At 44.4% G+C, this 14,479-nt stretch overlaps 1 protein-coding gene across 5 annotated transcripts in view; it reads right to left on the bottom strand.

The window, feature by feature from the left end:
* LOC140399610 (Fc receptor-like protein 2) overlaps positions 1-14,479 on the bottom strand; it is a 140,609-nt gene that overhangs the window by 47,885 nt on the left and 78,245 nt on the right. The window contains exons 7-13 of one of the 5 annotated variants that reach the window (XM_072489135.1): positions 13,517-13,804; positions 11,638-11,940; positions 10,001-10,102; positions 6,799-6,823; positions 3,400-3,491; positions 1,839-1,895; positions 741-806 (exon numbers count right to left, since the gene is read on the bottom strand). The exons of the other annotated variants lie outside the window; for them this stretch is intronic. Of the exons in view, the coding sequence (XP_072345236.1) occupies positions 741-806; positions 1,839-1,895; positions 3,400-3,491; positions 6,799-6,823; positions 10,001-10,102; positions 11,638-11,940; positions 13,517-13,804 (933 nt within the window). The remainder of the gene's footprint in view (positions 1-740; positions 807-1,838; positions 1,896-3,399; positions 3,492-6,798; positions 6,824-10,000; positions 10,103-11,637; positions 11,941-13,516; positions 13,805-14,479) is intronic. 5 annotated transcript variants of the gene reach the window in all.

The raw sequence follows: 14,479 nt of genomic DNA, 5'->3' as shown, positions 1-14,479 counted from the left end.
GCAAGTCATGTTGCAGCTGTCTAGAACCTCAGTTAGGCCACACTTGGAGTATAGTGTTTAATTCTGGTCCCCATACTACCAGAAGGATGGCTTTAGAGAGGGTGCAGAAGAGATTTACCAGAATGTTGCCTGGTATGGAGGGCATTAGCTATGAGGAGAGGTTGAATAAACTCGGTTTGTTCTCACTGGAACAACGGCGGTTGAGGGGCGACCTGATAGAGGTCTACAAAATTATGAGGGGCATAGACAGATGGATAGTCAGAGGCTTTTCCCCAGGGTAGAGGGGTCAATTACTAGGGGGCATAGGTTTAAGGTGGGAAGGCCAAGGTTTAGAGTAGATGTACGGGGCAAGTGTTTACACAGAGGGTAGAGGGTGCTTGGAACTCGCTGCCAGAGGAGGTGGTGGAAGCAGGGACGATAGTGACATTTAAGGAGCATCTTGATAAATACATGAATAGGATGGGAATAGAGGGATACGGACCCAGAAAGTTTAGAAGATTGTCGTTTAATCGGGCAGCATGGTCGGCACGTCTTGGAGGGCCGAAGAGCCTCTTCCTGCGCTACACTTTTCTTTGTTCTTTGTTGTGAACGGAGGCGGTGTCGTTCTATTTTTAAGCATGTTCTCTTTTTAAAAAACAGAATGAATGCAAGCAAATTTCGAAATTAGTATTTGAATTTAAAGGGTGGAATGGTAATTATCGGTAAACTTAAAACTAGCAACAAAAACGGAAATACATTACCAGCGTTTCTTGACCTTGTCATCATGGCAACCGAATAAACCAACGCAGCGTCAGTTATGATACCATCTAAATAAATGAATCAACAGACAATGTTCAGAATAAGGGCGTCGTTTTCATATGTTTTCACCTGAAGGATAAATGCTTGAAATACTGAAAAGAACGGAGATGGATGGAGGACGTCGGGAATTAGATTTCTATACCGATAACGGTAGATAGATAGATATTTGACTACATAAGGAAAATAGGCGCACACATAATTGAACAGAATGTGCAATAATAATCATTACAGAGCAATAAAAAACGTTGGCAACAGCAAGGGTATTAATGTTTCAAACACATCCATACCACTGCATTCACATCAATGTGCAGAGATGAATGTTTTGTGTTGTATCACCAGCATTCCCGTACCAGCCTCCCCGAACAGGCGCCGGAATGTGGTGACTAGGGGCTTTTCACAGTAACTTCATTTGAAGCCTACTTGTGACAATAAGCGATTTTCATTTCATTTTTTTTCAGTTCATTGAGGCTGAAGGCAACAATTGTAGAAGAAAATTATTTGTGTATGGAAACTTTTCCAAGGTATGGTGGCTGATTGCTCCATATAAATCGGAAATCTTGACGGCTATAGAGTGAAATTGAACCAAATCGAACAAAGTCGATGCAAATAGGCTCTGTTGTATACTCAAATCTTTAATATAGTCACACCTGCCTATTTGATCAACAAGGTTAAGAATGGGTCATGTTTGCTAAGTACAAAAGTTATTTTGTTCTTGAAACTTCATCTGGCAGCTTATAACTTGCGTTTGTTATCTTTGCTAAACATTATTAATCAGTGATTGGTGCATACTGTAGATGTGCAAAACCCAGATGAGGGAATTTTCTGTGCTCTCTTTAGCGATATGATTCCAATCCGCATTTATTTGCTAACGAGTCCTATAATAACGGCCCTGTCACGTGTGCTTTAAGGCGTGGGCTGATTCACATTTTCCCAAAGAAACTCAGAGTCACATAGCGGAGATAACGGCTAGACTACCAGCAGGAAGGAATTGAAATGAGGTACAGAGAGCTGTGTAGCTCAGGAACGCAATGGATATTCACCTGCTGCAGCACTGTTGTCCTTTGCTGTAAAACATGTCGACTGATCATGGCTTGAATCTAAAAAACGTGAAATATGGAAACGTATCCTCAATGGCACAGTTACACATAGAAACATTTAGGCAGCAGACAATGAATAGTTCACCATTTATGGCTATGTATTCCTGCGTTTAACACGTTTACACACACATTGAGTTACGGGTTCAATTCCCGTACCGGCCTCCCCGAACAGGCGCCGGAATGTGGCGACTAGGGGCTTTTCCCATTAACTTCATTGAAGCCTACTTGTGACAATAAGCGATTATTAGTAGTATTATGTTGCGTGCACCTTATGTAAGAAAGGATATTAAAGACCAGGAGAGAGTGCAGAGAAGATTTACTAGAATTATACCAAGGATGAAGAATTTTAGATACGAGGAGATTGGAGAAATGGGATTTGTTCTCCTTGGAACAGAGAAGATTAAGAAGTGACCTTAGTGAGGTTTCCACAATTCTGAACAGTTTCGACAGGGGAGGATGTTCTGTTTCCACTAGTTGGTATGTTAGTGAGTACAGGTCACAATTTAATCACAGTCAGGAAGGGAAAGAGTTGCAAGATGAGGAGACATGTCTTTAATCAGAGATTTTTAATACGCTGCCTGAGCGATTAGTGGCGGTGGGTTGCAAAGGAGGCTTCAAAACAAGAGCTGAATTGATTAGTTAGAGGGAGACGGATATAGGGCTGTGGAATGGGACTAAATGGATAGCTCTATTCTGTGCTGTAAAATTAATGAAAGTTATATAACCAGTCCACCTGATGGATAACCGTTTTCCATGATTCTAAATGCACAGGAAAAAATAGTGTTGTCTTGAGCTATGAAATCGTGGAATATATGGATTTAGATAATTAAAAGCAAATGGATTGACATCGAGTAAAAAATACTTGACATCACTTTCATACATTGGGCAATCAGATTTCGGTTTGCTGTTCATATTCAACGCCGGTTGCTTGGTTGTTGGCGGTATTGAGATAAATCAAGAAATCTACTTAGTGCTGTTACCAAGTTCCGACCTTCCAGACGAAGCCTAGATCTCCATCTTCAGGAAAGGCAGTGTGTTAGTAAGTGCATGGGAATCAATAATTTCAAAATGGGAAGGGATGCATAGTATCAATTTCCCTTCAACTTAAGTTACAAATAATGCAGTAAGGAAAACCAACACACACCCCTTCTGCGGAACCCAACATAATTCATGTTGCATTGTAGGAATTGATACTGACAACCTCCAGAACACCTTCTTCAATGCTCCGGAAGTTATGCTTGCAATGAGGCCACTCAAACAGAAATGTATTCTATGATATTTTGAATTCAAGCCGATGAAGCTAAACACATTTCCGTGGGACATTAAAACATTAAAAAGGTCAGCTACCGTAGATCGGGTGCAATGCCCATGAGAGTCATTCAGAACTGAGACTTTGATTTTTTTTTTAATTCAGAAGTTATGCTGAAATGATGGTGAAAAGTGAGTAGAAAGTCGAACCAAGACTAGAGTCAGTAATTTGTTAGAACATCAGACCCGGGATTACCAAAGGTGCGACATCTTCCGACGACTGCATACTCAAATTTACTTTCAGGTGCCTCTTCATTCGTGTTCTGCGACCTGTTTCCAGATGTGCCTCTTTACACAAAAAAGATTCAGGTATTAACGGATAATTGTTAAACACGTCGAATTTCAGTTCAACAGAAGACGACATCAGAGAAAGAAAAGTGACAAAAGTAGGGTTCCCGCAAGTAAACGTAATGGTCGAACAATGGCCATTTGGAGCATATTCTAAAATTACGGCCCCTGATTGCAAATTTATCCGCATTAATTGGCCGGCAAACTGCCTTTTAACATGACCTTTATAAGCAACTTGCTCCGAAAAGTAAACGCTCCAGCTCACAACAACCTGCGGAGTGGTCCACAACATCACTCGTGAATACATTTCCAAATGTTGTTAAACTAATTATTTCTAACCTAGACACAAATGTCTGAGAACACGCACGAACTGATTTAAAGACAGCTTCTTCCCCGCTGTTACGAAGACTCACAAACGACCCTCTTATGGACTGACCTGATTGATACTACACTCCTGTACGCTTCACCCGATCCCGCTGTCTATGCATTTAGATTGTGTATCTGCTGTTGCCCTGTTATGTCTTTTCTTTTTCTTCCCATGTGCTAAATGGTCTGTCTGAGCTGCTCGCAGAAAAAATACTTTTCACGGTACCTGGGTACACGTGACAATAAACAATAAACCAATCCAATCCAATCCAGTCAACATATTCCCGTCTCTTGTCTGTCCTGGAACCACTTGACATTCACTTTCGAGGATATCGGCACCATTTCGAAAGTATTCTCCAAAATGTATTCCCATATTATCCTGCTGCACATTCGCTAAACCTCCACAGGACTTTGCAGCGTTCGTGACACCACCAACAAAATGCAGTTCAGACCGTTGTTGTCACGTACTGATTTCGCTTTGACCTCTTTAATGATATATATGATGCCTCCATTTACCAAGCCACATTAACAGTAACGTTAACATTTTCACAATAACACCTCCAGAAGGATCAAAGTACCTGAACACAAATACCCCTCTCGTAAAGGAAACTTCATTCAGATTGTCTCATGTATTGCACGTTACCTTTCCGTATTATTTCTGCAATGTTCATCATAACACGCAGATCCACACTGAAATCATCCTTCCTGCTTCAACTTATCTATATATTCCCGCTATGGCATCCTGCAGTGGGCAATCTCCAATGCCTTCGCAAATGGCTCATCTGCTGCAGACGTTCTATTACTGCTCCCTGCATCCAATTGCTGGTCCGTTAAATAATTGGTCTGTGCAACGATCCCTGAACTGACAGTTGAATAAAAACACTGCAGGTCACTTGCGATGCGGAGAAAAGGCCACCTGACAACCCGCACTGCTTCTCCTCATTGACGGCATTTCCGAGCCTTAGAAACACTGTTCTAGCAATCACGTAGCTTTCCGTCTTCTTTGAACACAACGCGACACAAACTTGCAGAATGGTTCCTTTTCAGAGCGGAGAGATTCCACCCATCATTCAAGTGCTTGGTCTCGGTATGGGCCATTCAGTCGTTTGCAATTCGTCAGCAATTTTACGGGAAACCTACAATTGTTGTTCATGAAATAATCATCTGACGCACTCTTGCTTACACAAGTTAATGTGCCCGCGATTTACTGAGTGCCTGTTCTGCACCCTTAGAACATAGAACGATACAGCGCAGTACAGGCCCTTCGGCCCACGATGTTGCACCGAAACAAAAGCCATCTAACCTACACTATGCCATTATCATCCATATGCTTAGCCAATAAATTTTTTAATGCCCTCAATGTTGGTGAGTTCACTACTGTTGCCGGTAGGGCATTCCACGGCCTCACCACTCTTTGCGTAAAGAACCTACCTCTGACCTCTGTCCTATATCTATTACCCCTCAGTTTAAAGCTATGTCCCCTCGTGCCAGCCATTTCCATCCGCGGGAGAAGGCTCTCACTGTCCACCCTATCTAACCCCCTGATCATTTTGTATGCCTCTATTAAGTCTCCTCTTAACCTTCTTCTCTCCAACGAAAACAACCTCAAGTCCATCAGCCTTTCCTCATAAGATTTTCCCTCCGTACCAGGCAACATCCTTTTGAATCTCCTCTGCACCCGCTCCAAAGCCTCCACGTCCTTCCTATAATGCGGTGACCAGAACTGTATGCAATACTCCAAATGCGGCCGTACCAGAGTTTTGTACAGCTGCAACATGACCTCCTGACTCCGGAACTCAATCCCTCGACCAATAAAGACCAACACTCCATAGGCCTTCTTTACAACCCTATCAACCTGGGTGGCAACTTTCAGGGATCTATGTACATGGACACCTAGATCCCTCTGCTCATCCACACTTCCAAGAACTTTACCATTAGCCAAATATTCCGCATTCCTGTTATTCCTTCCAAAGTGAATCACCTCACACTTCTCTACATTAAACTCCATTTGCCACCTCTCAGCCCAGCTCTGCAGCTTATCTATGTCCCTCTGTAACCTGCTACATCCTTCCTCACTGTCAACAACACCACCGACTTTAGTATCGTCTGCAAATTTACTCACCCACCCTTCTGCGCCTTCCTCTAGGTCATTGATAAAAATGACAAACAGCAACGGCCCCAGAACAGATCCTTGTGGTACTCCACTTGTGACTGAACTCCATTCTGAACATTTCCCATCAACCACCACCCTCTGTCTTCTTTCTGCTAGCTAATTTCTGATCCACATCTCTAAATCACCCTCAATCCCCAGCCTCCGTATTTTCTGCAATAGCCTACCGTGGGGAACCTTATCAAACACTTTACTGAAATCCATCCTTCGCACGATGTTGCACGAGCTTTTATATTCCCACATCACAACAAATAAACAATAGTCTTGAACCTCCACGTTTAATGAATAAACATCGACAGGTGTCAAGGAAAATGTGTTTGATTTGTTCATTAAGGTGTGGGATGACAAAAGCATTATTATCAAGGCAACATGTGCTACAAATCTCACGTCGCGAATGTATTCAATAAAAGACAAGTTAGTTAATTGCCCTTTTTGTTCTCGGTTTTCAGCAACTTCCTAACTAATGGCGTTGAACTGACAATTCTACGGACACATTAAATAAGGAGATATCAAATGAAGGACGGTGGAATTTCTCCAAATTTGTAACCGTGTCGAACTCAGCTATTTCAATCACATTAGCAGTGAAATGTAATAAGATCAAGGATGGGAGAAAACCCTGCATGTTTTTCTTACATCCTTTCAGTTACTTTCATGGAGAATTGCGGGAGGCCCATATGAAGCCAACTGACAGGCAGCACGGATCTAGATGAATTTAACTTCTTGAGCTCTGTTGTTGAGTACGATTTCAACATAAATGTCTCGGCAACTTACCCGTCCTGTTGCGTAATGCTTGTCTCTGGAATAAGCACAAAGATATATATGTCAGAAAGCTTTGTTGCAAAACATTGCCCCTTCGCTGCTTACAGGTCGTATTGTTTTCATTATCTAATCACAAAACAGGAAGAATTTTAATATATTTAATTGCATAATGCGTGCAGTTCTGCATTAAGGTATGCCTCTGCTTTCGGGATAACCATAGAAGGAAACAACATTTGTAAATACTTAAACATGCGCTAAGAAAAGGGTTTACTGGAAATTCACGGCATACGCTGTCGGAAAAGATGTCCCCCTCTGAATGCACAGGGCACGCTGCAGTGCTGCCCTGAAACTGATCCCTTGAAATTACTGAAAGGCTGTGAAGCAGGAACTTGACTTGCAATATAACACGGACCAAGAAAAAGACGCATAGGACAGATTGAATTAAGAGAAGGAACATAATTAGACGAGGGAAACAAAGGGAATCCCGACAGTGCGGAGGGAGAAAATTCGGCCAGCCTCGTCAGCATCTGCAAATCATCAACCCACCAACAACCCCACCACCCCTCCGCATACCCCATCTCCTCGTCGGACAATAGCCACTTGGTCTGACGGAACATGAACGTTCATGAAATGCATCGTTTTGCTTTAACCTTTTGCCCTGCACCCACCAGGATAAACACAAGACTACCAAATTTCAAGGGATCATATTTCAGGGCCACATGATCAAAGTGCGCCATTGCGTGACACTTTAATTATGATTGGCTGAGGCATTGCTTACTAGAAGCGAAATGCATTCATATACAATAACTAGATATCTAAAAACAAAAGTTCTGTTCAAACCTGAAATTTAATTCGAATTATCGGGAACGTTGAAAGTCCGTGAATGCCAATTGTTTCCTCGATGGCATCGTCACGGTCAGTCAAACGCTAATTCCCAAGCAATGTGTCGCCTGTTCTATCGATAAACTCGGCCTGTTCTCACAGAAACAAAGGCGGTTGAGAGGGAACGTAATAGAGGGCTACAAGATTATCAGTGGCATGGACAGAGTAGATAGTCAGCTGTTTTTTCCTAGGTTAGTAGAGTCAAGTACGAGGGGACATAGGTTTAAAGTGCGTGGGGGAAAGTTTAGAACAGATGTGAGAGGCAAGGTTTGGAACGCGATGCCTGGGCAGGTGGTGGGAGCAGGTACGGTAGCGGCATTTCAGGTGCATCTAGTCAAATATATGAATAGGGTGGGAATGGAAGGATACGGACTCTGTAAGTGTCAGTTTTAATGACTTGCCACACTCACAGCACCATTGATTGATGACTTCCCACTGCCACTTTCTGCTGCGGTTAGCACAAGTGTCCTGTCACCTGCTGTCTCTCTCTCTGTCTCTTTCGTTCTCACTCTCCTTCTCTTTCTGCCTCTCTCTCTCTGTCTCTCTGTCTCTCACTCTTTCTCTCTGTCTACCTCCCCCTCCCTCGCTGCTCAATCTGTCTCTACCTGGCTGTATCTCTCGCTCTTCATCTCTCTTCCTGTTTCTCTCTCTCTCTCTCTCTCTGTTTCTCTGTCTCTCTAGGTCTCTCCTCCCCCCCACTCTCTCTCCCTCCCCAACCTGTGAAATGGAAGAGTTGACCTCCACTGGCATTGCTCCTGGATGGAGATGGTCGGTCGGATCCTGTGACCCAGCCCCGTTTTACCGTCACGGATGAGGGGGTGGGGTTTACAGGACGATCAATCCCTCCCTCGGCCATCATCAGACACAGAACCCCTGATTTTTTTTAAATCAAATTCAGATTTGACCGGGTCCTGTGGCGGGATTCGAACCCCGGGATACTGGTCCAGTGACTCAATACCTTTCACCGCCCCCTCCCTCTCCACCCCTGACAGGGGGCGGCAACCAGGGGAGGTGGGGTGGGGCGTTGATGGAGGTTTGGACCAGGTTGTCATAGGATCCCGACAGCCCTGAACGAGGTCATTCGGCCCATTAAGTCTGCACTGACCCTCTGAGAGAGCCTCTCCATCTAGGCTCACTCCCCCGCCCTATCGCTGAAACCCCACCTAATCTGCAAATCTTTAGACACTAAGGGGCAGTTTAACATGGAAAATCCACCTAACCTGTACATCTTTGGCTACTAAAGGACAATTTAACACAGCCAATCCACCTAACCTGCACATCTTTGGACACTAAGGGACAATTTAACACGGCCAATCCACCTAACCTGCACATCTTTGGACACTAAGGGACAATTTAACACGGCCAATCCACCTAACCTGTACATCTTTGGACTGTGGGAGGAAACCGGAGCACCCGGGGGAAACCCACGCGGAGAGCGTGCAGACTCTGCACAGACAGTGACCCAGCAGGGAATCGAACCTGGGACCCTGGAGCTGTGAAGCAACTGTGCTCACCATTATGCTACCATGCTGCCCATGTCAGGGGCTGTGCAAGATGGGCTCTCGCGTTTAGTGAGGGGGCAAAAGCCTCCTACTGTTCCTGCGTAACAGACGCGAGATGCTGAATGGGCCTCCTCCTGTTCCTGTGTAACATACTCGAGGAGGGGGCTGAATGGGCCTCCTCCTGTTCCTGTGTAACAGGCTCGTGGGACTGAATGGACATCCTCCTGTTCCTGTATAACAGTAACTAGAGGGGCTGAATGGAACTACTGCTGTTTCTGTGTATGGCCACCGGGGGAGAGACAGCCTGCATTATGGAGCTCAAATCCGAGAGTATATACATGTACCTCCCACGGTGCAGCGCTCCCTAGTGTGAGTGTCAGTGTGAGTGTGAGGCCCCCTCGCTAGAGACCCCGGCCCCTCGCTAGAGACCCGGCCGGTCTCCAGAGGTCCCATCTCCTCTGTTGAGGACCCAGAGGGCCTGTTCCTGTGCTGTACTGTTCTTCTTGGGGTGTTCTGAAGTTTGGCATTCTAGAGTTTGTCCTGGTGAGCAAAGGTTAAAATACTTTGGCGACATACTCCCTGGTCAGTAACATTAAACTCCCTGGGCAGTAACATTAAACTGCCTGGGCCGTAACATTAAACTCCCTGGGCCGTAACATTAAACTCCCTGGGCAGTAACATTAAACTGCTGATTTAAAAAAATGATATTTCCATTCAATCTCACATCCAGATGGTACGTTTTACAATAAGATGCCTCATGCTATAAATGAGCACTCAGAAGATTGAATCTCCTCAAGTGAATATAACAAGAGACCCAACATATTGCTCACCTTGCTCCTTGTTAATCGATTTGAAGCACAGACATGCAAGTAGTGCAGTGACAAGAAGGAGTGGGGGAATCGATGCGACGATGGCAGTCGTGTTCCCCTGCACTGGATGACAATCGGTTTATTATACAAATACAATTTTACTCCCCCAAGCATCATACATTGATACATTGCACATTGCATTGTCATATCGGCACGGTAATAATTAGCTCACGTTCGAACGCGATTCTTCGACATTTAAAAACTCATCTCAGAATCAGGGAGCTCCAAGGTCCAGGTTTGAAATATCATAGTTTCTGAAAACCAGCAAATATGGCCGCATGTTGGACCACTGGGTTCGACTCACACAGAGCTGGGACGAGGGGCCAATTTCCACCTTCGGTGAAGGTCTGTGCAGAGTTTGCAGTTTCTCCCCGCGTACAGGTGGGCTTCCTCCGAATGGACCGATTTCCTCCCATAGTGGAAAGATGTGCAGATTAGGTGGGTTTTTCCCTCAGTTTCAAAAGGGTAGTTGTGTTTACAGGGATATGGTGGTGGAGTATTTCTGGCTATTGTGCTCTTTCAAAGGGGCGAGGTGCAGATTCGATAGGATGAATGAACTCGTTCCGCACTGCAGTGCTCCTCTATAATCCACAAACGCTAAAATGGCTGAAATTTGTATCTATGCCCTTTGGACTTTAGCGGAATGAAAGGGGATCATACAAACATAAAAATCGTCAGTTTATCACAGTGCAAATATTGGGAGTTTCTACTTGTGCAAGAGAGTAATACTGTTTGAGACTGAGATTATGTTACGACTTTTATCTCTCTGTCTGTGGTGACTATGTGCAATGGACTTCCCCTGTAAACAATGGAGTTCCGAATATTTACGTTACTCTAAACTTCATAGAATTTACAGTGCAGAAGGAGGCCATTCGGCCCATCGAGTCTGCACCGGCTCTTGGAAAGAGCACCTTACCCAAGGTCAACATCTCCACCCCATCCCCATAACCCAGTAACCCCACCCAACACTAAGGGCAATTTTGGACACTAAGGGCAATTTATCATGGCCAATCCACCTAACCTGCACATCTTTGGACTGTGGGAGGAAACCGGAGCACCCGGAGGAAACCCACGCACACACGGGGAGAATGTGCAGACTCCGCACAGACAGTGACCCAAGCCGGAATCGAACCTGGGACCCTGGAGCTGTGAAGCAATTGTGCTATCCACAATGCTACCGTGCTGCCCACTGATTTTGCATGGGCAAGTGAATGATCCCTATGGGGGAGCCGGGTCAGGGGCAGGGGGGGGGGGGGCGTTGACGGGAATGGCGAGTGAGACAACAACTATGTCACCCATGACGTTATTGAATGGAGGATCAGGCTCGAAGGACTATCTCTGCTCCAATCGTATGTTGCTCTCTTTCGCTCTCTATCGAGATCATGCTCATCCTATCCATGCTGAGTTTGCTAATTCACCTTTTGGATGTTCCTCGGTTAATTCAGAAGACGGGTTGCCCTGTCAATATACAATCCACGTGCAGAAATATAACGCATAATATTCACATATCGTGTTTATTCTGCTGCATTTCCAAACCAACAATGCTTTCCTAAAGGGATGATGCAACAAAATCAAATCTCGTCACAACTTTCTTTTACCTGGTGTTGTGATATCGATATAATTGCTTGTTGTGTTAAATGTCACGTCACCAGGTCCTCTGTTGATTGCTGTACACTGATAACGCCCTTTGTGATGGATTTGAAATGAATGAATGTTCAGCTGACTTCCATCTGTGCTGAAGTTATAATATTCGCTGATATTTGCCACCTGCTGGTGGTTCAGGTACCAACGAAAATGGGGAGAAGTGCCAACCTTCAACTGACACTGCAGAACTAGACGTTCTCCCACTGAAATCTCGGATTTATTGACGTTAGAAGCGAGAAAAGCACCTGCAACCGGAACTGGAAATTAACAAATAAGGTGGATATGTTAGCTAACGAATTCACCGACACAAGAGAAACGGGAAACATGGATATGTTAGCTAACGAATTCACCGACACAAGAGAAACGGGAAACATGGATATGTTAGCTAACGAATTCACCGACACAAGAGAAACGGGAAACACTTTTTGGTTGATAACTTCGATTCAATCGTGAAAACTCATCAAATGAATGCAGAAATCTGCAATTGACATTCAGAGATCCAGGTGAATGATCTGTGGATGTGTTTTCAATTTCTCAGATCGCGGTTGGTAGAATTTTAATTCAATTAACAAATCTGGAATTAATAGTAAGTTTTGGCAAAAATGACTATGAATCCATTGTAGATTCTTGTTAAAAATAGTATTCACTAATATTGTTTAAATATTTAAAACGGAAATCCTTTTAGTTTCTAACCCCTGTGAAACTCAAGATCTTTCGAGATGTGAAGAGATGCAGACACAGGAAACAGAAACAGGGTAACTTGGGGCCTTCTCCGCCATTCATTATGGACATGGCTGATTATCACGTTCAACACTCTGATCCCGCCTTCTCCATATGCTTTTATCCCTTTCGCCCCAAGAGCTATATCCAATTCCTTCGTAAATCACACAATGTTTTAGCCTTACCTACTTTCTGTGGGAGTGAATTCCACAGATTCGCCACTCACTTGTGTGAAGAAATTTCTCCTCACCTCAGTCCTAAAAGGTTTACCCCTTATCCTCAAACTATGAACCCCTAGTTCTGGACTTCCCCCTCCCCGCCGCCGCCTCGGGAAGATTGTTTCTGAACCTACTCTGTCTAATCCTGTTCACATTTGCTGAGTTTCTACGAGATCACCTCCTAACCTTCTAAACGTGTTTTGCAGCTGACATACTTTAACTTTAGTTGTCAACTAATTGTCTTCTAGCATGGCCGGAAAGGCCACTTACATGGAGATTAATTGTAGACGGGGAGTTCATGCTGATTTTGCCAGCGAGGCCTTCATGAGTTGGTCAGAGCAGTGCCAGGCTATTGGGCGGCACATTGGTTAGCACTGCTAACTCCCAACTCCAGAGATTCGTGTTAAATTATGGCTTCTTATTACTGTGTGATTTGAACACCCTCCCCGTGCCTCCCTGGGCTGCCTCCGGGTGCTCCGGTTTCATCCCACAGTCCAAGGATGTGCAGGGTAGGTGGATTGGGCATGTTGAATTGCCCCTGAATGTCCAAAAGTTTGGGTAGAGTTACTGAGTTACGGGGATAGACTGCAGGCACGGTTTTATGTAGGGTTCTCTTTTCAAGGGCAGGTGCAGATTGGATGCACTTAAATAATTCTGATTCTATGATTACACGGCCGTCCAGGTGAATTAGTGACATGCTACATTCAGCTACCTGTGGAGTGGTATGACGATGTACATGGCACCTCTTTTGTACAGAGAACTCACAAAGGTAAGCCAACGTCTATGCAACTGGATACCATGGGTGATGTTGCAATTTTACAGAAGACGGACAGGCCTAGCTTGCCTGGCTTTTTAGACCGAGATCCAGTTAATTAATAATATCGAGCAAACTCACCTGTCACGGCAATTTCAACGGATTCGCTGTATAGAGCAGGTTGCGATGCCTGGTTTGATACGCTGCAACTATAATGTCCTGCTGCATATTTTCTGACATTTGCAATTTCGTAAATCATTTTGGTATGGTTGGATGTCTTCCTGTAGATGTTTTTACTTGAATTATCATAGATGAAGTATGTAATCGGGGTAGAACCGGTAGACACGGAGCAGATGAACGACATTGTCGCCCCTGCCAGGATCTCTGTTCCAGGGTGTGTTTCCAGATCCGGTTTTGAGACTGGAATCGCTGGAATGAAAACAATTTGCTGCAACATTATTTTGGCAGCAAGTCTGCTGTATTCAAATGGCACGCAACACTCACATCATATTTGTGTTTGTCAAATTGGAACTCCGTTCGAGTCTGTCCCCATGGCGCAGGAGATAGAACTCTTAAATTGTCTGACCAGAATGTTTCTAAACTAATCTCGCTTACCCCACCGACCTTGGCCGGCATCATATTCTGTAATCTTGTCAAAGGGCTAAACTAAGAGTGACAAGTTATCAGAATAAACTTGGAAAATCGAATGTTATACGTGGCAGTTGGTCTGATTCACTGTGACTGAAGGAGAGGGAGATGGAAATGTAAACTCACTGGCACAGTCCAAAAGAGGAGGAGGCACAGGCGGAGCTCGCGGGGTGGGCACCTATGCTTGAATGTTGAGGCAAATTCAGATAATAGTGAGCAGACATTATGGGCTCAACGAATTCATTAACATTTACATGGCGTGCAGTAACGGGGAACTTTCTGATGAGGGTAATAGGCATAAAGTTTGTTACCTCGGGTTCTGCACAAATGCTGTCTAACCTGATCAACCTTTTTTCCATCAAGTTTATTTTTCTGTTTAGTCCAGGTTTCCAATACCCTCTGCCTTTAATAGCTATTATGAGATATGTTTGTGGCTCATATGGTATATTGCTTCCA

This window comes from Scyliorhinus torazame, chromosome 23 (assembly GCF_047496885.1).
Source record: "Scyliorhinus torazame isolate Kashiwa2021f chromosome 23, sScyTor2.1, whole genome shotgun sequence".
Lineage (NCBI taxonomy): Eukaryota > Metazoa > Chordata > Chondrichthyes > Carcharhiniformes > Scyliorhinidae > Scyliorhinus > Scyliorhinus torazame.
This window is presented reverse-complemented; position numbering and strand designations above follow the sequence as displayed.